The following is a 23823-nucleotide window of genomic DNA, read 5'->3' as shown; positions in this document are numbered from 1 at the left end:
GGGAAGATCCCACATGCCGCGGAGCAACTAGGCCCGTGAGCCACAACTACTGAGCCTGCGCGTCTGGAGCCTGTGCTCCGCAACAAGAGAGGCCACGGTAGTGAGAGGCCCGCACACTGCGATGAAGAGTGGCCCCTGCTTGCCGCAACTAGAGAAAGCCTTCGCACAGAAACTAAGACCCAACACAGCCAAAAATAAATAAGTAAATAAATAAATAAAATGAAGGTAAACTTCAAAAAAAAAAAAAAAAAAACGGGGGGAATTTTTCTGAGGTAATAGTTATGAAAGGGCTTTGTGAACTGTCATGTGCCCAGCAATAAGACACTAATGGGTACTGAGCTCCTATTATGTCCCAGGCAATATGCTAGGTATTTAGTTTTCATAGCAATATAAAATAGTAAGTATATATCACCCCCAATCTATAGTTGAGAAACAAGGCTCAGAGAGATTAAGTAACTTGCCCAAAGTCACAGAGCTCAGCAGTAGAGAGTCAAGTCCGGAACCTGAGCCTGCTCCCTCACAGCCTTGTTCACACGATGTTCAGGAATCATCGTGGCTGCTACAGCTGACACAGTCACGGCTCTGCAGGCAGCCGAGGGCACACGCCAGTCGTGAGGAGGCCCGGCTACCTGGGAGAGGGCGCTCGCGCTACTCCCGGCCCTGAGGAGGAGCTGCACGCAGTCGGGGTGGATCCCTTCAGCAGCTGCGTGCAGGGCAGTCAGACCTTCCTGAAACACAGGGCAGCGGTGTGAGGACGGCAGGAGGCTGAGGCCAGAGCCTGAGACCGCAGGACACCCCTTCTGCCAGGGCTCCAGGGCTCTCTGAGCTCTCCCCTCCCTGCTACTGCAGACATGACCTGGTGATCTGTGGTTCCCGGAGCCCCGCACCTGATTCTCACCTTGAGGGGCACGTGGTGCGTTCACTCCCTCCGCCACAGCTCCGCTTGTGCTCTCCTTGCCCTCCAAGCCGCCTCATCCCTGCTCTGTCTATTCCCTCCTACTCCATCCTAGCCACAGTGACCTCTCCCTTCTTTGAACACACACCGTGTGTATGACTCCTCCGTCATCCCTCAGGCCCAGTGCCCCTCTGAGCCTGGAGTTTTGTGCTGCTGCTCATCTTCTCCTCGTGGGCTGTTTGAGAACACGTCCTCGCTCCTGGCTTCAGAGCCCCTCCCAGGGGAGATCAGGCTGCACCACGGGCTGTGGTCTCCTGGAAGGCAGGGGGCAAGCCAGTGTCACACACCTCTGCATCCTCCAGGTGGTGACTCACCGCATTCCGCTCCTCCAGGTCCAGCCTGACGTCCAGGAGTCGCTGCAGCACAGCCAGGTGGCCCCAGCGGGCGGCCGGGTGTAGGGCTGTGTTCCCCTCCTGCGGGGAGAAGGGCTCCTGAGGGGTCAGTGGAATCACAGACCCTTGCAGGCCCTAGGGACCTGCTGGAGCTGAGATCAAGAGAGGGGAGACATGTCCAGAGCAAGTTGGTGACGAGCTGCAGCCCTGCATGCTGGGCCAACGCCACCCTGCTCTGAGAACTGTGCCAAAAACTACCAAAAACCAGGGGCACTTTCAAGGGCCAAGTTCTGGTCTCTTTTCTTACACTTTAAGACGGACACATTACTTTAAAAAAAAAAAAAAATCCCTATTTTTCCATGCTCCAGTCTAAAGCCAGTCTCAACTCGGTGACCCCGGATCCATCCCCTCCCTCTGCTCAGGCCACAGCCCCAGAGACTCCCCTTGTGCTCAGGCTGCGCCCAGCAGCCACATGGCCCAATCGCTCGCCTCCTGCGTCTTTGCTCAAGATGTTAGCTTCTCATTGAATAGTGCAGCCCGATGTGATCACAATATTGAAAACCACAACTCCCACCTCCTGTTCTCCTGATCCCCTTATCCTGCCCCACTTTTCCTTTTCCCCCATAGCACTGACCACCTAACACCCTCTACAATCTACTTGTATACTATGCTTGTTGTTTATTGGCTGACTCTCTTGGCTGGAACATAGGCATCACAAGGGCAAAGGTTTTTGTCTATTTTGTTCTCTGAAGTTTCCCTAAGTGCCTAGAATAGGGCCTGGGCACATGATAGACACTCAGTAGATATTTGTTCAATGATAATACATAATGTGATGGAGAGCTTGACCTGTGTCTCCTGGAACTTGAGAACCACAGGACTGGGAGCAGCCTCACCCTTGAGAAGTCTAAAGGTGACAGTGACAGAGCCAAGAGAGGTGGCTCCACTGGGCGGGCAAAGGGCCCAGTGTTCTTTGTGTTGAAAGTGGTCCCACAGAGGGCAGCTTATTTGGGATCGTCCTTAAAGGGATCTTGCTACAGGAGGGTAAGGGGCCCCAGGGAAGAGGAGGCAGCTGGACGTGGCCAGCCCGAGAAAAGGTGTATCCCTACAGAGGAACCACAGATGGGGGACCAGGACAAGGACCCCGGAGAGACCCACAAAAGCATCCAGAAGGGAAGACCCAGCTTCAGCCATGCATCATGCCCAGAAGGCCATGGGGACGATCGAGCTGAACCAGTCACAGGGGCCTCCGGGGTCAAGTGCTTTCCTCTGCCCTGGCCTGTCTCAGTACCTTCCCCAGGAGACATTCAGTTTAGGCACAGATATCTATAAAGGGCCCAATGAGGATGTGAACACATACAGAAGCCAAAGCCGTACTTAAAGTAGTTAAAAACATACCCTGCCTCCATGATAGATAAACACACACATAAACAGCTATAACTATCTTACAGGGTCAAGGAGGAAACATCTACATTTCCTTTATGATCATCATTATATTATATTAATAAATAAAATTAAGTTTAAAAAATCCCCTCAACAGCTTTTTTCGGCTCCTCTCCCACCCGCTCCGTGGTCGGCTCGCCACAGCAAGCAAGGGTCAGGCTGTGGGCGGTGTAGCCACAGCCTGAAGTCTCTGTGTTCAAAGAGACTGGAAGGAAGTGTGTGAACGTTGGGGTCTGGCACGTGCCCCCAGTTAGCAGAGCTGTGGAAACAGGGCAGGGCTTCCCTCTTCCTTCTGGATTATAAATATCTACTTCCTGCCCTTTGAAGCTGCAGATGGCATGGACCCCCTGCCAGGGCCCTCACACTCTGCCCAGGCAGGACAGGGGGCTGGGTGGAAGGAGGCTTTGGCCTTGGGCCTGGCCTCTCCCCTCCACCTGTGGGGACATCCAGCCTCTCCACCTCTGTAGGGCCCTGTCAGCCTCTCCTTGACATTTCCGGAGGAATTAATCACTCTCTCCGGGCTCTCAAAGCCTCCCTACCACAGCACCTGCAGCACCTGTGAGGTATGTTGTCATCTGCTCTGATAGGTCTGTCCGCCTACACAGGCTGGAGGGTCCTAGCACAAGTCAGACCTTCAGTGGCCCAAAGCCTTGAAAAGCTTACTGTGCCCTCTCCCCAAATGAAATTCAAAATGAAAACATTCCTCATTGGAAAATACAACACTTAACAGGGACATGTAATTTTAAAAGCTTCTTTCTAGAATTTCTGATTGCAAGATTCTGGGTAAGTTCACCAAAGCTGAATTTTCTTGCTTTCTAGTTTGGAGCTCCTGCTCTCCTGGGGCCCTGAGTACATCATTTTTTTTTTTTTTTTTTTTGCCTCCTGGGTAGATGTGTCCTGGCAAGGGTCGTCCTTTACCCCTCTCTGTGCTCCCAGTTCCTGGCTCAGGGCCTGGCACAGAGCACAACCTGCTCCGCCCATGTTTCTGAAATGAAGGAAATCAGCCTGATCTGAATCTCAGAACCTGACTTAGCCTTTTCATCCTGAAAGGATGAGTGTGGGCGGACAGATTTGGTGCAGACCCACAGGGCTCAGGGCCGCAGGAGGCAGCCTGAGGAGAAGGAGGAGCACAGGGGTCGGCATCAGGATGCTGGTTCCAAACCCAGCTCGACCTCTGTCCTGCTGTGTGACCTTGGCTAAAGTATCCCCCTCTCTGGGCCTCAGCTTCCACATCTGTAAAATGAGAAGGTTGAACTGGCCCTTGATCTAAGATCCTGTGATCCATTGGTCTGTGAGCTCTGTCACTAGCTTTATAAACAAAACTCCTTGTATCCTAGCCAAGAATATTAATCAGAAAATCAACAGTGGAATTCTTCCCTTTGTTGGAAGCACTGTTTAGAATTTGCTGCAACACATTTGCCTAATGACTCGCAATGGTCCATTGATACAAGTCATTTGTAGGGTCCCAACCCCTCATCTGTTCCCAGATAGGTGAATTCCTGCTTATAAGCTCTCCACCCTGAATGAACCGCTCCCTCCTCAGCGGTCTCATCCTACTTTTGCCATAATCATAGTAGCTTACTAAAACACAAAGAAAGCAAATAACCAGCAGGCATGTGGCTACCATCCCCCAACTCCTCCCCATTCCCCCCAGCAACAGACAGCCCCAGTGGAATCACAGCCCCGCTCAAACCCACCCCAGGCATCACTACCAACCAATCAGATTTGCCATCCTGGCTCCCCACATTGGCTCACAGCTCTTTCCTAGGATTGTGGTTGAATTCCTTCATTAAGAAACTGTGTCTTGGGCATCTTTGTGCTCTTCACCCGTAGCACACGGCTGGTCCGTAGTGTGTGCTCGAAAAATGCCTGCTGCATGAGCATCAGACACACGCTGGTCTTTGGGCCCCCAGCCCCTCTAGCACGCTGCAGTTGGCAGTAGACACAGGTGAGCTGCCCGTGACCACCCCGGTCAGGAGCCCAGAGCCTGGCCCTCCCCCTGGGACCCATGGTCACAGTACCTTGTCTTTGACACTGTGGTCACAGCCAGAGCCCACAAGGAAGTCCAGAGAATCCAGCTGCCCGTGCTCTGCAGCCCGATGAAACGCTGTCCTTCCCAGCTGGCGGGGGAGGAGAAGAAAGTGAATCTTCCTCGCCCTGCCCACCTGGCCTCAGTTTCCCCAACCACACTGGGCTTGCAGTGCTCCAGACACTCTCCCCCACCTTGCCCTATACACCCTGCCTGGAAAGCCCAGACCATCTTCCCAACAAGACCCCACTTGGTGGGTCCCTCCCCCACTGAAATCCTCCTGTGGCTCCTGAATAAAGGACCCATTCCTGAGGCTGGGGGTTGAGATCTCCATGAAGGCCCCTAACAACCTCTCAGGCCTTCATTCCCAAGATTCTAACCCATCTGAACTCACACACCAAAAGCCCTTTTCCTCTAAAGCTCTAGCAATTGTCTCTCCTCCATCTGGAATGCCCCTTGCTTTCTAATCTTACTGATGAAATCTAGTTCATTTACCAAATTCCACCTCCTCCAGGAAGCAGAAAGCAATGTCTCCCTTCTCTAACCTGTCTGGTCCATATCAGAGTCTCTCCGAGGGAACTGACCATGTGCTGCTGGCGTCCTGCTCATTTGTGCCCTAATGCCCCTTCTAGACCAGCAACTCCCTCAGGTGGGGTCCAGTCTGCCCTACCCATGGCTCAAGGGATGCACTCAAGGAATGTACAGGAGAGGCCCCAGGAATCCCAAGGCCGATGGGAAGGACACACAGCCTTGAGGCCACACTCACCTTGTCAGCATGGTCCAGGGCCACGTCCTCCAGGTCCTCCGTTATGAACGCCAGCACTGGCACATGGCCTTTTTGGGCTGCGCAGTGCAGTAAGGTCAGGCCGTCCTGGAAACAAGCCCAGGGTTGTCCCTGCAGTCTGCGAAGGGAGGCCCTGCTCACGCGCTGGCTGTCTCCCAATGAGTGTTTGGGATCAGAACAGCTTTCCAAAGGAAACCACACTGAAAATGGGGATAGGCCACTGGGACATCGCAGGACCCACTTAGCCTCACAGGGGCTGGTGGGAGTCAGGATGCCAGAGTTCAAATCCCAGCTCCAGCATTTATCAGCTCTGTGGTCTTCGGCAAGTTACCTATACCTCTCTGAGCCCCCATTTCCTCATAGGTCAAGTTAGGATAATACAGGCGTATTGTGCTTCACTTTATTGAAGGTCTCTTAGCCCCAGAAGCAATATTTAAGTGAGGGAGGTTTGCAAATCCTATGTTCATAGCCGAGAGCTCCTACCCAGGCCTTGCATTACAGCTAGATTATTTGGAGTACTTTTCCAAATAGATTGTAACCATCAATGGGTCATAAAAATCAATGGAAGTCTTCTACATGTTGACAGTGGTTTGGGTTACAGAGGAGTAGCACTTGTCAAATTTCAGTGTGCAGGGACTTCCCTGGTGGTGTAGTGGATAAGACTCCACATTCCCAACACAGGGGGCCTAGATTCCATCCCCGGTCAGGGAACTAGATCCCACATGGATGCCGCAACTAAGAGTTCACATGCCACAACTAAGGAGCTGGCGAGCCGCAGCTAAAATGAGGAGCCCTGGAGCTGCAACTAAGGAGCCCGCAAGCCACAACTAAGACCTGGTGCAACCAAATAAAAAATAAATAAATAAATAAATATTTTTTTTAAAACTCAGCTTGTATTTCATTGTATACAAAGAATTTGAACTCTAGTTAATAATATGCATGCTGGGGCTTCCCTGGTGGCGCAGTGGTTGAGAATCTGCCTGCCAATGCAGGGGACACAGGTTCGAGCCCTGGTCTGGGAGGATCCCACATGCTGCGGAGCAACTAGGCCCGTGAGCCACAATTACTGAGCCTGCGTGTCTGGAGCCTGTGCTCCGCAACAAGAGAGGCCGCGACAGTGAGAGGCCTGCGCACCGCGATGAAGAGTGGCCCCCGCTTGCCGCAACTGGAGAAAGCCCTCGCACAGAAACGAAGACCCAACACAGCCATAAATAAATAAATAAAATTTTTAATAATAATAATAATATGCATGCTGACATATTTAGAGGGAAGTACATTGATGTCTGCAACTTATTTTGAAATGCATCCAAAATCTATAAAGAACTCTAAAAACTCATCAATAAGAAATTACCCCAGGGACTTCCCTGGTGGCACAGTGGTTAAGAATCCGCCTGCCAGTGCAGGGGACACGGGTTCGAGCCCTGGTCCGGTTAGATCCCACATGCCGCGGAGCAACTAAGCCTATGCATCACAACTACTGAGCCTGCACTTTAGACCCCGCGAGCCACAGCTACTGAGCCCACTACTGAAGCCCGTGCGCCTAGAGCCTGTGCTCTGCAACAAGAGAAGCCACCTCAATGAGAAGCCTGCGCACCGCAACAAAGAGTAGCCCCCGCTCGCCACAACTAGAGAAAGCCCACGCACAGCGAAGACCCAACGCAGCCAAAAGTAAATAAATAAAAATAAATTAATTAATTAAATTAAAAAAAAAAGAAATTACCCCAATTAAAAAATAATCTGCACACCAAAGAAGATATATGGAATGGCAAATAAGCACATGAAAAAATATATGACGTCATTAGTCATTATTGAACTGCAAATTAAAATGACAAAGAGTTTCCAACAATAGAGTATGGAAAGGGAAAAATGCTAACATTCCAGTGGAGAAACCTGGCCGACACCACTTTAACCAAGAGATCAAGCTTGATATTGTGATTTATAATAAGAAATATATATTTGGTCTTTGTCCTGGCTCCTGGCACAGAGCTCCTAAAACCCTAGGAATCTCCTAAATGGTAACAGTGATAAAGGTGTCTTTTATGATGTTAACGAGGTGACCTGAAGCCCCTACGTAACCAAAGGATGGGGGCTGGTTGCCGGGGGAACCAACAGTGATTAGAGGGTTGGAACTTCCATACCCACCTCCCCACCTCTGAGGAGAGGAGAGGGGATGGAGGTTCAGTCAATGACCGAGGGCTGAGAATTTAATCTATCAAGTCTATGTAATGAAGCCTCCATTAAAAACCCAAAAGGACAGGGCTTGGAGAACTTCCAGGTTGGTAAATCAGATCACATCCATGTGCTGGGTCCCAAACTCCATGGGGACACAAGCACCTGCATTCAGGACCTTGCCCTATGCATCTCTTCATCTGGCCATTGATGATTCATATCCTTAATATCCTTTGTAATAAACCAGAAATATAGTAAGTAAACTGGTTACCTGAGTTCTGAGAGCCGCTCTAGCAAATTAATCGAACCTGGGGAGGGGGTCGTGGGAACTTCTGATTTACAGGCAATTATATAGCCAGGCAACTACCTGGGCTTGTGATTGGCATCCAAAGTGTGGACAGTCTTGTAGGACTGAACCCTTAACCGGCAGAACCTGACACTATCTCCAAGTAGTGTCAGAAATGAGTTAAATTTGTGGACTCCCGGTCAGTGTCCACGGGGAATTGAGTTAACTGCTTGGTGATGTGGAAAAAAACACACATCAGAATCGGTGTCAGAACTGGATCAAGAGACCATCACCAGTGACGAATCACAATGGTATCACATGCCCCCTGATAGGAGGTAATGAGAAGGGCATTTGACCTCTGTGATCTTCTTCCCAAAATTCCATAACCCCAATCTAATCTTGAGAAAAACATCAGACAAAACCAAGTTGAAGGATATTCTACAAAATACTTGACCAGTACTCTTCAAAAGTGGCAAGGTCATGAAAAACAGGATGGACTGAGAAACCGTCCCAAGATCAAGCAACAGGACTGTGCTACTCTTCACATCAAGAGGAGGAATCCGCTATTTTCCTCCCTCTGAAACGAGGCTGACCCTGTGATAGGCTTTGACCAGTAGAATGCGGTAGAAGTAATATCTCAAGAAACCTGGCTACTTCTACTCTTGCTCTTTTGATGTCCTGGGGCTGTCACAGAAGGAAGTCTCCATGAATATCAGCTACCACCTGGAGACACTGGCCACACCATCCACGACGTTCCCTCTTCCTGCAGAGGCCCCAGACATGTGCTGACTGTGTCCTCATAAGTGAGCCCAGGCAAGGCCAGAGGAACCAACCAGCCAATGACATTATGAAAAATCATAAATCAATGTTACTTTAAGCCACTACATTTTAGGGTGGTTTGTTACCAAAAACAGAAAACAAATATGGAGTGGACCTGCTTAACTAGAAGATCCACTACTCAGAGCCCTGCCCTCCACACACACTTAAGACCTCACCTCCCTCATTCTAGAACACTGAGGCTCATTCTGTGTTGATAGCAAATTTCATTGCAACAGCTACTGGATTCTCCAAGACCACTGAGACTCTCTCTAAGGCTAAGCCAGACAGGCAGGACTGGACAGGAGGGCCCTCAGCTTGAAACTGGGCTTGGATCCCACACTCTGGGCTTGGGTCCTGTGGCCCATAACCTAGGGGGTATCCTTCACTGGGAGCTGTCAGACATTTCTACCACTGCCAACAAGATCCTAGCAATGGTATAAGGCAGACCTCCTGTGTGCCATGGCCCTTTTTGTTGTCTGGTGAACACACATCTATTATCTTACAGTTCTGGAGGTCAAAAGTCTAAAATGGGCTGGGAGAGCTGCTTCTCTTCTGGAGTTTCTAGGAGAATCCATTTCCTGGCCTTTCCAGCTTCTAGAGGCTACCCGCATTCCTTGGCTTGTGGGTCACATCACTCCAACCTCTGCTTCCTTCAATCACATCTCCTTCTCTGATTCTCCTGCCTCCCTCCTTCTTTCCCCTAAAAGGACATGTGGGCACATGTGGATGATCCAGAATAGTCTCCCCATCTCAAGGTCCTTAACTTAATCACATCTGAAAAATTTCTTTTGCCACGTTAGGTTCTAGAGTTCACAGGTTCTAGGGATTGGGATATGGACATCTTGGGGCAGACAGTATTCTGCCTACAAGAAAAGAAAAACAATGATATTGAAATAGAATTATCAAAATATTAAAACCCAAATTTTTTATCTAGTAGCATATGTGCTTTACTGATCCATTAAACAAGATCTACTGAAAGGTCTAATAACTACTGCCATGATTTCAAAGTAATCATGAGCATAAACAGTATTTTGAGATAACTGCAAAAACTGTAATGTGATATGAAAAGAGCTACATTTTGTCTTAGAGACAATGTCACAGGTAATATTAATTCTACCTGCATTCATCATGGAAAGAAATGCTAAAATTTCAAGCAGAGGGCAGTTTAAAAAAAAAAACTGTCCTTGTTTTCCCTTCAAAGTTCATGGATCCCCAAATTCTGTCTCTCTAAGGACCAAGGTTGAGAACTCCTGGCTGAAGGTATTTGGCCCAGAAATGTTTGCATTTTCATAAGGGCCACCAACCCCCTAAAAGTTGAGACATCAGTTCAGGGATTCTGGGCACTCTTGACTCCCTGGGGCTCTCCTCCCTCAAACCATAGCACACACCAGTGAGCAACGGGGGACTGCCAGGGTCGCTAACGTGCCAGGCACTGGGCCAGGTACTTTAGACACAGCATCGTACTTACTTCTGCCTCAGCTCAGAGGTGGGTACTAGCACCCCTATTTCCAAATGGGAAAACTGAGGCTCAGGGTGGTAAAATAACTTGCCCAAGGTCCCAGAGTTTGGTAAATGGTGCTTTGCTCCTTCTACCTGGCCATACTGACCGCAAGGGAGCCGGGGCCCCGTGGGAGGGAGAAGGCCCTACCTCCTTCTCATTTAATCTTCTGAGGGTGTTACTTTAATTCCTCTTTGTGAACAAGAGGCTGGCCAGAGGACTGGGGACTGTCCCAACATCACAGAGTGGTAAAGAGTAGGGGCCAGGGGCTTTCAATGCTGATGAAAGAGGCGTCCCCAGGCCCTTCTCCCAGCCCAAGTGGAAGTAGTGAGGGTCCCAGCTTCACAAGGCTGAGCTCAGCTGGGGGTTCAGGACGGTTCTCAGAGGGTCGAGGCAAGCTGGGGCAGGCAGAGGCACATGAGGGGACAGAGGGGGCAGTGATGGGGACGGGCAGCAGAGGTGGGGGCAGCCCTGTGCAGCAGGAGCTAGAGGGGGCAAGGGGGCCGCCAGCTGAGGCCTTACCTTGTTCTTACAGTGGATCTTGGCCCCGGAGTTGACCAGGATCTGGAGGATCCGTAAGTGGCTGAACCAGGCAGACAGGAGAAGCGCATTCATCCCAAACTCGGGGAGAGGACATGGGGGAGGAAGGGAGGAGACTGTGAGGAGGCGGGGCTGTGCCACCTGGCCCCAAGTGTGCTTTGCAAAATCGTGCAACCACAAGGGACCTTAAGTGCCACCCAGGCCGGGGAGCTCTGGGCTTTAGGAACTTAAAGTCCAGGAAATTGTCTTAACCAGAGGCTGATACACTATTGCAAACTTTCCCCCCCCCAGTTTTATTGACGAATAATTGACATACATCACAGTATAAGTTTAAGGCATTACAGCATGATCGTTTGATTTACATATATTGTGAAATGATCACCACAGTAGGTTCAGCTAACAGCCGTCTTCTTACATAGATACAATAAAAAGAAAGAAAAGAAAAAAGGGAAAAAGATTTTCTCCCTGTGATAATTCTGAGGATTTACTCTCCCAACAACTGCAAACCTTTGTGGGGATACCAAATAAAACTTAAAAGAGCTGCCATCTCCTCTCACCACCAGTTCATAAAGATGGACCGTTTTACCAGAAAAAATTTGGAAGGAGCTGATCTCAGAGTATACTCTTTCCAAATACAGCTTCATGAAACATACACTGCATTGTTCTAATTTTCTGATTTGCTGTGACCGGTGAAGACCTCATCCTGGACTGGCGTTTGAGAATCAACTGTTTGAATCTCCTGCAGCACATCCTGCAGGCAGATGGCTTAGGTCTGCACACATGAAGGGACGGCATCTCGCCGCTGCACAAGACAACCACTGCACCGTCAAACACTTCTCACCGTGAAATGTCCCTCCTCATGCTGAACTGAAATCTGCATCCCTGTGCTTTCCATCCTACTGGCCCTTCGGAGCAACTGAAAATACATCTAGGCCTTCTTCTGATGGCAGCCCAGATCCTATCTGCAGGATGCTCTTCCTCAACATCTGCGAAGTGTTTCCAGGTCACCAGAGCCCCTGCACTGACCTCCACCTTCGTGGGGTTCTGCATCTGAGGGCAGCCTTCATCCCCACCTCTACTGAGTCTTTCCTTCTCTGTGAAGAGCACCCCCAAGCCTCCAAACTCACCTCCCAGGATGCACTGACAGCCAGCCACCCTCTTAGAAGTGGTTTTTCTCTGTCCTTCCTTGAGTGTGGTGGGATGCGGCAGGGTCTGAGCAGAACAGAGGCCTGGGAGATCATCACCACCTTCCGCCTACAGGCTGCACTGGCCTCCCTCAGCTTTGGGCAGCCCCAAAGTTTGTCTCTAAGTTGGACGTTCAAAGACCAGAACATATTTTCCCACAGAAACAGGGTCATGTGTGGCTCTGGGTCCTCTGGTGAGGCCAATGGCCTGTCATTCATAGAATGAGCTCACAGGGTGACCTGGTACTGATGGGCCACAGAACCTCCCCACAAGCGTAAGAAGCAGGCTTGCAGTGGGAAAATGCTCCCAAGTCCAGCGGGGAGCAGAAATGCAGATCCCAAGTGTCCCCCGATGTGTTCTCATCCCCAGCACACTCTAAGCTGCCAGAAGAACAGGGTTGGCCTAGTCCTGAATCAGCCTCAATTTCACAGCCTGGACCTCTGGGGGAAAGGGTGCCTCACCCCAGCACCTGCACAGAGCCCCCTAGTCACAACCGCTTCCCCACTTGGCTCCACAAAGAGCTTCTGGGGGGCGGGGTGCCAGGAAAAGGGGTCTTAGTGGTTGGCACCAGAATCCCTCTTAGGGACAGAACTGGGTTTGGGTAAAAGCTGTGACAAGTGGTTGGGATGAAAGGTGAAACCCAGAAAGAACTGACTGGGCATCATGGCAGGAATTTGGAGGCAGGGCGGGGATGGTGCAGACAAGGACAGCATTGAAAGTGGGGCAGGGGAAGAGGCCGAGCCCAAGACAAGGAAAGGATCAAGGGACTTTAAAGAACAGGAATGGCATAGAGAACAAACTTGTGGTTGCCAAGGGGGAGGGGGGAGGAGGGAGGGATGGGCTGGGAGTTTGGGGTTAGTAGATGCAATCTATTACATAAAGAATAGATGGGGCTTCCCTGGTGGTGCAGTGGTTCAGAATCCGCCTGCCAGTGCGGGGGACATGGGTTCGAGCCCTGGTCTGGGAAGATCCCACATGCCGCGGAGCGACTGGGCCCGTGAGCCACAATTACTGAGCCTGCGCGTCTGGAGCCTGTGCTCCGCAACAAGAGAGGCCGCGACAGTGAGAGGCCTGCGCATCACGATGAAGAGTGGCCCCCGCTTGCCGCAACTAGAGAAAGCCCTCGCACAGAAACGAAGACCCAACACAGCCAAAAATAAATAATAAATAAATTTAAAAAAAAAAAGAATAGATGGACAAGGTCCTACTGTATAGCACAGGGAACTATATTTAATGTCCTGGGATAAACCATAATGGAAAATAGTATAAAAAACAATGTATGTATATGTACAACTGAGTCACTTTGCTGTACAGCAGAAATTAACACAACATTGTAAATCAACTATACTTCAATTTAAAAAATAAATTTTAAAAAAAGAAAAAATAAAGCATATGGTAAAGGAAAGAAAATAATAAAGAACAGGAATGTCAAAGACAGGATTTTAGGATTTTTACATTGTTTTTGTGTATAATGTAAATCCCCTCCATCTCTTATTTTGGAAAGCCTGCCCCACATCAAAGTGTGTGAATGGGGTCTCTATGGAAAGTGGGGAGAAGGACTGTGGTCCATGTTAGGGGTGATGCCAAGGTACAGACAAAGGACTATGTGCAAAATTTCAAGAGGACGGCAAAAACCAAGCAGAAGCTGGAAGTAAGAGCCAAGAGTGACCACAAGAATTTAAGCCCTTCCTCCTGAAACCTTGGGAAGGTGCTGGACCCACCATAGCACCTCAAATGGGGACTAGAGTTGGTCTCAGCTAGAACCAAAGAGGCCAGGAGACCCAGCACTGGCTCAGAGCTCAGCCACTGGTAGAATATCAGTAACTGTGGGCTGGCTGGAGGACGAAGGACAGAGTCCAAGGGGAGAAGCCCACAGGAGCTTGGGAATGAAAAGGGTCAAGGCTCAAGGCTGGGGGAGGAGAGTCATGGGAGACAGAGCCTCTTGCCAGTGGGAACCCCAAGATACCTCACTGTCCTAGTTCCAGGAACTATCTAGGACAGAGCCCTGTGGCTTTTCACTAGCGACTTTCCCCCCAACAACAGGATTTCCCTTCTCCAGTGTCTCCTCCACCCTCCTGTTATTAAAGTAGGCATGCCTACCAGCCTTCTTATTTTTCAAAACGTATTTATTGCTGTTTGCAAAGGAAACAGAGAAGATTTGTAAGCACCCTCTCTTACTATTCTCCCTCATATCTTCTTTTCTCACTCAGTCCCTCAAGGAAGAAATAACAGAGCATGGTGGTGATAGTGAGGGTCTTTTTTTTTTAAATTAATTTATTTATTTATTTATTTTTGGCTGCGTTGGGTCTTCCTTGTTGCACGCGGGCTTTCTCTGGTTGCGGCGAGCGGGGGCTACTCTTCGTTGCGGAGCGCGGGCTTCTCATTGCCGTGGCTTCTCTTGTTGTGGAGCACGGGCTCCAGGCGCACGGGCTTCAGTAGTTGTGGCACATAGGCTCAGTAGTTGTGGCTCATGGGCTGTAGAGCGCAGGTTCAGTAGTTGTGGCGCATGGGCTTAGTTGCTCCGCAGCATGTGGGATCTTCCCGGCCCAGGGCTCGAACCCGTGTCCTCTGCATTGGCAGGTGGATTCTTAACCACTGCACCACCAGGCAAGTCCCAACAGTGAGGGTCTTTGTGGGCAAAAGGCTGATGCAAGAAGTTCCAGTGGTTTATTGGGACACTCAGACTAAGGAACCCAGACACTCTCCTTCCAGGGTCATCTCTAAATGAAGCCTAAGCAGGAGCAGGGAGGAGATGGGGTGACGGAGTGGGGAGGCAGGTGTTGCTGCCCCACTCCCAGCCCTGACTTGTAATCAAGCCTCCTTCGTGGTGGGGCCTCAGAGCAAAGAGGAGTCAGGACAAAGAAAAGTATTTCCATGGAAGCTAAGTTTCTGCAGAGAAGTTTATAATTTTTAAAAAATGTATCCCTGGGGCTTCCCTGGTGGCGCAGCGGTTGAGAATCTGCCTGCCAATGCAGGGGACATGGGTTCGAGCCCTGGTCTGGGAGGATCCCACATGCCGTGGAGCAACTAGGCCCGTGAGCCACAACTACTGAGCCTGCGCGTCTGGAGCCTGTGCTCCGCAACAAGAGAGGCCGCGACAGTGAGAGGCCCGCGCACCGCGATGAAGAGTGGCCCCCGCTCGCTGCAACTGGAGAAAGCCCTCGCACAGAAACGAAGACCCAACACAGCCATAAATAAAATAAATTAAAAAAAAAAAAAATGTATCCCTGCCAAATGCCGTTGTCAGATTCAGCTCTTTACCCAAACCCGTAGGGATAAATTTGTAGACCTTGTTATTATTCTGTTCTCTCTCTTAGCAGTGTGCTCCGTGCCAATTTGCTAAGTAAGACTGTTAGTCTTTATCCAGGTTGTGGGTTAGTGTTTGCCAGGGCAGAGCCCTGTGGCATATCATGAGAGACCTCCCTCCCGATGACTTTACTAATGAGGCCTTTGTCAACCCACCCAATTACCTGTTCTACAGCCCATATCTCTCCCTGTTCACATGACATCACGAGGGACTGAAAAGGCTGAGAACTGAAAGGCCCTTGAAAATGAAGCGACCTTTATGACTGTGCAAAGGGAAAGTGGGATTGGTTCAGTGTCATTGGTCCCTGAAGACTTTGACCCCCTGCCCAGCCTGCACCTGCTTATCTGTGTATCAGTGACAACCTCGGCACTGACAGCTGGCTCATAGACCCAGAATGAGTTCTGATGCCCCTGCCCCACCCTAAGACAGACAGGAAGACGGACACGCACACACAGACATGCCTGCGTGAGGGGACCTGTACCGCATCCTCATCATCCACAGCAGCCTCGTGTTCCAGGAGCAGCCGCACAGCCTGCTCGTGCCCTGCGCCCGCGGCCCGGTGCTGGGCCACCCTGCCCACCTGCCAGGAGGGAGAGGAAACCTGTGAGGCACCAGCTGGCTGCCCGGCCCACCTCGCACAGCCTCCCTACCTCCCGGCCAGGACAGCTGGTCTGCGGGGTGGAAGGACCTTTGCTGGCTCTGGTGGCCAGTCGGCTGGGGCCAGAGCTCTGCTCTGACTCCCTCCTCTTCCACTCTGCAGCTGCTGAAATGAACGTAGTAAAACACCATGTCTAGATCCGTCTGTCCCCCACCTAAAACTCTTCCCAGCTTCCCACACTGTTCTTGGATCAAACTCCTAAACCTTGGGCCTATGAGGCCCTGCATGGCCCGGCACTGCTTCTCAGAAACGCCAAACAACATCCTGTCTCTAAGTCTGTTCCTGTTGCTCCCTCTGCTGGGCAGCCACCTGTGTCTGAGGATTATTTTCCAAGTCCCTGAAGAATCCTGAGTGCCTGGGTTCTGTCCCCTCCTTCCTTCAGAACAGGGCTGAAGGGTTCTGACCTACCCCCCACCCCCAAACTCACTGTCAGACCGACCTGGCAGTTCACCCTGGTCTCTGGCCCTCAGCACATCTGAGCAGGCCTTGGGGAAGCCAGCCTCCAACCCAAGAACCCACTTCCCTCCACAGTTTTCAGCATGTGATGGGGCAACAAAAGAAAACACTAATTTTCTGTGTGGTCTCTCTGGGGACGAGCTGTCCCCTCCTTTCCCATGCTGTCCCCTCTGCCTGGAAACACTGCCCTTTTTCACTGGCTCCCACAAAAATGCCACTTCCTTGGGAAGACTTCTGGCCAAGAGGGCCCCTCTGACGCCCACATGCTCTCAAATTGTGACAGTGGGAATGAACTATTTGTGAGATACTCTATTTACTGTCTGTTTTCCCCCACCAGACTATCAGCTCCAAGAGGGCTGGGACCGTGTCTGCCATGGGTTCTGCTGTCCCCATCACCTAGCACAGTGCCAGCACAGAGTAAGCCCTTAATACTTATTGAACAAATGAATCATTCAATGAGTAAATGAATGAATGAATCTGGCATTAGCAACCTATCATCCATAAGATGCAAGTCCAACTTGCAAGTCCATGTTTCCTTGCAAGTGCTTGTCCAGGAAATGAGACCAAGGCTCCAGTCACCAATAATGTGCTGTGTGACCTAAGGTGACTTGCTGCCCTCTGTGCCTGCCTCCATCTATAAATAGGACTAATCCTCCCTGCTCTCCTCCCCTCTCCAGGGGTGAGTGAGAACCACCAGGAAACAGGTAGATGAGTGCTCTGAAAACCAAAACACACCAGACACACCCTAGAATTCCTGCTACTATTACTGAGCCCTAGGCAGGCTGTGAAGACCCAAGTTGTACCCCTGTCACATCAAACCAGACAGAGGATAACTGCTGCAGTCAGGAATCCTGCATCCAACCCTTTCAGCCTCCACTGACCTCTCACACAGGCCCTGGCATCTCCTCTAAGATGCTCCTAGAAGCCCCAACACATGGAGAGGCTACCCCACGTGGTACCCAGGCCCGTCCCCAGTGTCCCCAACCAGAAGAATGGCTTTTCCCTCTGCTCCCTTCTCCAGCAGGGCTGTGAACCAGCCCACCTGCACCCTTCTGTGAGGCCTCGTCAGCAGGGCCTGGTCTGCTTCCCCACCAGGCCAAGGGCAGGCCTGGGCCCACAACAGTTTTACACATTCAGTGGGCACAGCGGGCCCTCAGAGAACTGAACTAAATTGCTGCCTCAGGGACCTGGCGGTCCAGTGGTTAAGACTCTGCCTTCCAGTGCAGAGTCTGGATCCCTGGTCGGGGAGCTAAGATCTCACATGCCTTGTGGCCAAAAAACCAAAGCATAAAACAGAAGCCATATTGTAACAAATTCAATAAAGACTTTAAAACAAAACACTGTAAAAAAAAAAAAAAAAAAAAATTGGCAACTGACACATCAGCCTCCCTTGGTCCAGAACCCCTGGACTTCTGACCAGAGGCACCAGGCCACCTTTGTCTCTCCAGGTGCCTGTCCCTATCTGCCAGCCTCCGACTCCTGACCTTTGACCCCCTGCCCTCCTGACTCTAAATTTGTTTCTGGGAGGAGCCTTCTGGATGGGTCACAAGGATTAAGAGTTAAGAGCGCTGGAATCCTGACCCTGACTTTGGGCCTCAGAGATTTTGAGACAAAGTGGACAAGGAGGCCAGGGCCTGAGCCTCCCCCAAGTTAACACGTGCCGATGTGCCTGCCCCAGGCTCCGTGAACTGTCACTCCTGTGTGGAGGTGACACTACAGCATTATTCCCAGCCGGAGCCCCTTTACACACGTGATTTCTGGCCCTGATGTGTACTCTCCTCCCGATCAGCTCCTTCATCCTCCCAGCGTGGTTCTGGCGGGCAGCCTCATGGAGCTGCCTCTCCAGAGGAAGCACTGTGGGGACAAAAAGGGGTGCAGGATGAGGGCGAAGGACCCCCGACACTGTGTAAGGAGGATCGGGGAACAGCCCCTCCCTGGCCTGAATGTCTCCTAGGCAGGGGGTCTTCCAGCTCAGAATGGTGGGTGGATCCCTCTCCTCTTTCTTAATGTTGGAGACTTCCCCAGACAGGCTGCTTCTCCTTCCAATGCAGCTCATGTCCACGTGACCAGGACTCGGCAGAACCCTAAAGCTGGGAGACCGCGGGCAAGACCATCCACAGGAGCCAGGTGTGTGCCCCTCCCCTCTCAGAGGTGCCCCGTCATCCAGTTTTCCTGACTGCTATTGCTGTTCTTGAGGAAGGGAATGCAATTCATTCCCATTGGAGTCGATAACCACCTTTTCCATGGCTCCATCAGTGAAGAAGGCAGCCAGGATTTACTGAGCCACCCACTGCGTCAGGCCCGGGCGAGGCCAGAGGCACGTGTTCACCCGGCTTCTTTGTCCTGGTCTCTCCACCTCTTCTCTCCTCATCCCCAAATCCTAACCAGCTTTCGCCTCCCGGCTGTGGGGCCTCTCTGATTGCCTTCTCTGTGGTCTCTGCACTCCTCTCATCCTTGTCACTGCACCTTCATCTCGGTCTCAGACTAGAAGGAACCTCCAAGCCCCCCTTCCGGCCCCTTGCCATGGCCAGCGGTGGGCTCAGAGGGTTGGTGGCCAGGCCAGGGGGACTCAGGCCTGACGACGTGGTCCAGGGCTCATCTCACCAGACCCCCATGCTGCCGTCATCCTGACTGCTCTTGGCTTATAAGGATGTCCGGTCTCTTTGGCTGGACCTCAAGCTCCTTAGGGGCTCTGGCCACACCTGACACTTGCCAACCCACCCACATTTCACAGTGGGCCCAAGGCTGAGCACATGGAGGAATCCACAAAACTCTGCTTCCATGAGTGACATTGAAAATTCCCAAGCTGACAGATGCCTGTCCCCCCTTCAGAAAGACTTAGATACACAAGCACAGGGACAAATATTGGGCTGGCCAAAAAGTTCGTTCAGGTTTTCCCGTAATATCTTACAGAAAAACCCAAACGAACTTTTTGGCCAATGCAATATTGGCTGGCCCTTTGCACAAGCAGTACAGGACATGTAACTTGAGGTTTTATTGTTGCTGAACCTACATCCTGCACATTTGGTCCACTGTGAATGTCCAGACCCAGCCCCTCTGTGTATCCAGGGACAGGTCGCCAGTGTCTTGGCAGGGAAAGCTAGGATGCATTAAAGTGACAGAGAAGCCGGCCATCAATTTGTTTTTTTCCAGATAAATTCCACGTGGCTTTCCAGATACAGGAGAGGGTTTGGGGCTTTCTGAGGCCTCATAGATGCAACCTATGGACCTCAGAGCTGCTGCCCTCTGGCTGAGCCATTTCCTGGCTGTGTGACTTAGGTTACTTAATTTTTCTGTGCCTCAGTTTCCTCATCTGCAAAATGGGGACATGAGCTGCCCTGCAGGGTTATTGTAATGATTGGATATAAGTATGTGAAAAGCTCCTAGCATGGTATCTGGCAAATAGTACCATCGTCATCATCACTATTATTCCTCCAAAACAAAGGGTCAGAGAATAAATTCTGGCGGCCAAAGACCTGGGGGTGGTGGGGCTTCCTTTGTTCAGGGTTCTCTGAGCCAGTGAAGCCCCAACCAAGGAAACACCCTCCCTACCCACCTCCCTGCACTGCTTTTCTCTACAGCACCCCTCACCACTGGCCTATGCTATATTTACATACTTATTAGCTTTAGTGTCTGCTTCCCCCATTATAATATAAGCCCATGAAGGGAGAGATTTTTGTCTGACTTGTGAACTACTATATCCCAAAATTCAGGCCCTGGCGTATATTTGCTGAATGAATAAGTGACACACAAATCATTAAATCTCTTCAGGGCTTTTGAACTATATAAGATGTTGCCCCAGTTGAGACTCATTTGTTCCCTGGAAAACCAAACCACAAGCTCAGGTAAATGGCAGGAAAGAGGTGTACGGGGGGGACAGGGGGAGCTTCATGTCAATACTTCAGGGGAGAGGGGAAAACATCTCCTTCCAAGTGTGGTCCCCATTGATGGCGCCACCCTTCCTCACCCCCGAAAGGGTCTGCCTTTCCTATAGGGGAGGAGAGGGTCCTTCTGGAAGAATCCCTCTCAGATCTCAAACATCTCCGGGAAGCAACTGTCCTGAGCGTTCCTTTCCTTAAACTCTTGGACGAAAACCACCATGATCCAGGTTCAGCAAAAGATCTGGCAGTTCAGGCGTAAGCTTAGGGAAGCTGGGGTTTAGTACCCACACTGCCACTTTCTAACAGCAGGAAACATCCCTCTTGGGAGCCTCAGTTCCGTTGTAGAATCAGGGGAGGGTGAAAAAGTGATCTGTAGAGATCCCTACCAGCTCTGACTCCCTTTCTCTTGGCGGAAGCCTGGAAGAGTGGCCTGGTTTGTGCTGGCAAACAGCCAAGAGTCTGAAGGAGAGCATGGAGGCCCTGCAGAGTGCCAGTGAAATCAACTTCAGTCTCATCTCTTCCATCCATCTCAATTCATGCATCCTCTTTCTGGCCACAACAGACACACACTGCACTCTGGCCTCTGAGCCTTTGCCTATGCTGGGTCCTCTGCGCAGAACTCCCTCCCGCGCACCGCAATGATCCATTGCTGCACATTCTTTAAGGGCCTGCTCAAGTGATGTCTGCCCCAAGCAGAACCCTGTACCTGCTTGAAAGACTTAGCACCTGATAGAACCCCCACTCCCATCTGCATCCCACTGAGGAAAATGGCACAGTCCTTCTCTCCCTTTACCAGGCAGTGCAGCCAAAGGTCCCCCAAGCTGGCTGATGTCCACAGGGATGCCACTGACTGGCCCAGAGGCCCTAGCAGCCAGGCACACTCCTGGAGGGGGCTCTGAGGTGCCCTCATCCCCCCTGCAGCACACCGTACCTCCTCCACTCCCCATCCAGCCCCGACATTCTCAGGGAGCCGTGACCCTCAGCATTTCTACCACTTTAAGGCTGTGTGACCTTGGGCAACTTGTTTAACCACTTTGTGCCTCAGCTCTCTCTTCCGCAAAATGGAGATAACAGTAGGTCCTACCCAGAAGGCTGCCGTGGAGATCAAATAAAGTGCCAGCCCCGGCTCAGTCTGGCACACAAAGTTAAGTACCCAATAAAGGATCGTATTACCATCTTCTTTCGAGCTAATGTCTCCTCCACCCAAGCTCTCCGCTCCAGGGCGGGGAACACCCCAAGTCCCAGGTGAGCAGCCAATGTCCCCTCGGCCGGGTGCGAGTTCCTCTCGGGGCCACAAAGAAGCCCAAGACGCAGGTGGCCACGCGGACCGCACAGATTGCAGGCTCGGTCGCCCCCGCTGGGTTGCGGCGCATCCTCTCGGCCTCTACCCGCCCGTGTCTCGGCCCCCACCACGCGGACTCACGGCCCTGGGTCTCCCACGTCAGCTCCTCCTCCATGCCGCTGCTCCGGAGCTCCTCTGCGTTCTGCCTGGTCGCGAGCGGTGCACCGCCCGACTGGGCCCAGGAGCTGAGGGAGGGGGGAGCTGAGCTGGGGGTGAGGACGAGGCTCCCGGGAGCGTCGGAGTGCAGGCAGGCGGCAGCCACTCCTCCAGAGCCCTCGCCCCTCCTCGGCTCTTGGGTATGATGCGGGCGCGGCTGCTCCGACCTCCCGACCGCCCCCCACCCCGGGCCAGACTGCGGGTCTCTCTTGGGGCTCTCTCGACCAGCCCACGGCCCAGCGGTTCGGAGCCACTTGGGGCTCCGCAGGTCCCCCTGGGCTTGTCTCCTCTGCGAGCTGTCCCAGCCTCCCGGTCCCGGATGCACGACCTCCCGCCGGCCCCTGGCTCGCGACTCGGGAGCCTGGTCTGGCGCCCCCAGGCGCTGAAAAGTCAGACCCCAAGCACTTGGGTGGGCATTTAAGGAACAGTAACCTCCGCAAGCCTGCAGGCATATGAAGAGATGGTCAGATTTGTTCATGATCAGAAAAATACAAATTAAAATGACAATGAGATACCACTTACACCGATTAGACCGGCAAAAATTAGAAAAACTGGAAAATGCCAGATGGTGGTGGGGAATGAGGGGTGTCATGGCCAGGTGCACTGCTGGTGTGGGTAGCCTGGGGCAGCCATTCCGGCAAAGAGTCTTGGCAGTAATGAGGGAAACTAAACACAGCGAACTCTGACCCTAAAAGCCAGCTCCTCCTCTTACAGGCACATCAGGGGACATGTAAGAGGATTTTGTTGCTGGGTTGTTGTTTTGTGGTTACTGGGAGCTGGCAGCAACCTAAGTGTCCACATTGGGGGAGTAGATGGATAGGTAAAATGTGGTACTACTATGCAACTACAGCTGCAAGGACCACGTGTATTTACAGCAACATGGGTTGAAACACCAAGTGCTGAGCGGAAAGAGTAAAACAACCAAATGAGACCTAAAACACAATACCAATAAAAAGGCTTGCACACAAAACAACACAGATTTGCAAAGGTACATACAGTACAAACAAAACAAGACACATTAAACATATCAGAATGGGTTGTACTTCAGACCCTGGGGGATGTCCATGTCTTCTCTTCTTTGCCTTTTAGGCATTTACAGCCTCTTTAGATTTGGGGATAGTGGGGTCCCAGGCATCTCTAACCCAAGGCAATAAGTCATTACTATTTCTTGTGGGATCAGAGGAGGACAAATATCTTTCAGTCATTAGTGTAAATCAGAAAGGCTTCCTGGAGGAGGAAGTACTTGGAATGGCCTTTGAAAAATAACATAATGATAATAGCTAACAGTTAATGAGTCCCACGGTAAGACTTTGTGTGGATTATCTCATTTTGTCCCCCAAACCACCCTATGAAATGGACATTATTACCACCAAATTATGGGGGAGGAACTGAAGCACAGAGAGGGTAAATAACTCTTCCTACCCGCCACAGTAAGTGGTGAAGCCAGGGTTCTAACCCAGCTGGTCTGATTTAAGAGCCACGGCATGAACATCTGGTAGGTGGATAGGACACTGATGGAGCCAAACCTGCAGACAGCTGGTGGTTGGTCACTCTCCAAGCCCTGGCCTCCCTGATGGATGCAGAGGTGCCAGGGAGCAGTTGGCTGGCACAGCTGCCCAGCTGCCATCCTTGATGTCCATGGCCCTGAACCAGCAGAATGAAGTGACTGCTGCTTTATCATCTTCCTCCTGCAGCCACTGCTGCCTGGAGATAGTCTGTGTCTCCACACTTTCCCTGGGGCACCTGGAGGTGAGACCCAAGTGACCATGAGTCAGCATTAGAGAAACCCTTGGGAAGTGGGTGACTGACAGAAGCCTGGCTGTCCCTACCAGACCAGCCGCCCTGGCCCAGGCTAGGCCACACCCATCCAGTGCTTCCAGGTTAACCCAGAAGTTGCTATGGGCTTCCTCTAGGAGGCCTCCCCAGCCTTCAATGATCCCACATTCTGGCCAGGGATTTTTAAATTCATTATCCCACTTAATCCTC

At 51.4% G+C, this 23823-nt stretch overlaps 1 protein-coding gene across 1 annotated transcript in view; it reads right to left on the bottom strand.

Annotated features, from left to right (window-relative positions):
• Window positions 1-23823, bottom strand: part of ANKDD1A (ankyrin repeat and death domain containing 1A) — a 59415-nt gene that overhangs the window by 20408 nt on the left and 15184 nt on the right. The window contains 9 exon segments of the mRNA XM_082448245.1: window positions 630-728; window positions 1270-1368; window positions 4749-4847; window positions 5523-5627; window positions 10835-10933; window positions 15794-15820; window positions 15823-15924; window positions 18209-18312; window positions 21763-23580. Of these exon segments, the coding sequence (XP_082304371.1) occupies window positions 630-728; window positions 1270-1368; window positions 4749-4847; window positions 5523-5627; window positions 10835-10933; window positions 15794-15820; window positions 15823-15924; window positions 18209-18312; window positions 21763-22429 (1401 nt within the window). The 5' untranslated portion in view covers window positions 22430-23580.

Source organism: Balaenoptera physalus, assembly GCF_965194825.1.
Source record: "Balaenoptera physalus genome assembly, chromosome: 2".
NCBI classification, from domain to species: domain Eukaryota; kingdom Metazoa; phylum Chordata; class Mammalia; order Artiodactyla; family Balaenopteridae; genus Balaenoptera; species Balaenoptera physalus.
Note: the sequence above shows the minus strand (reverse complement) of the source record. Positions and strands in the feature narration are given on the sequence as shown.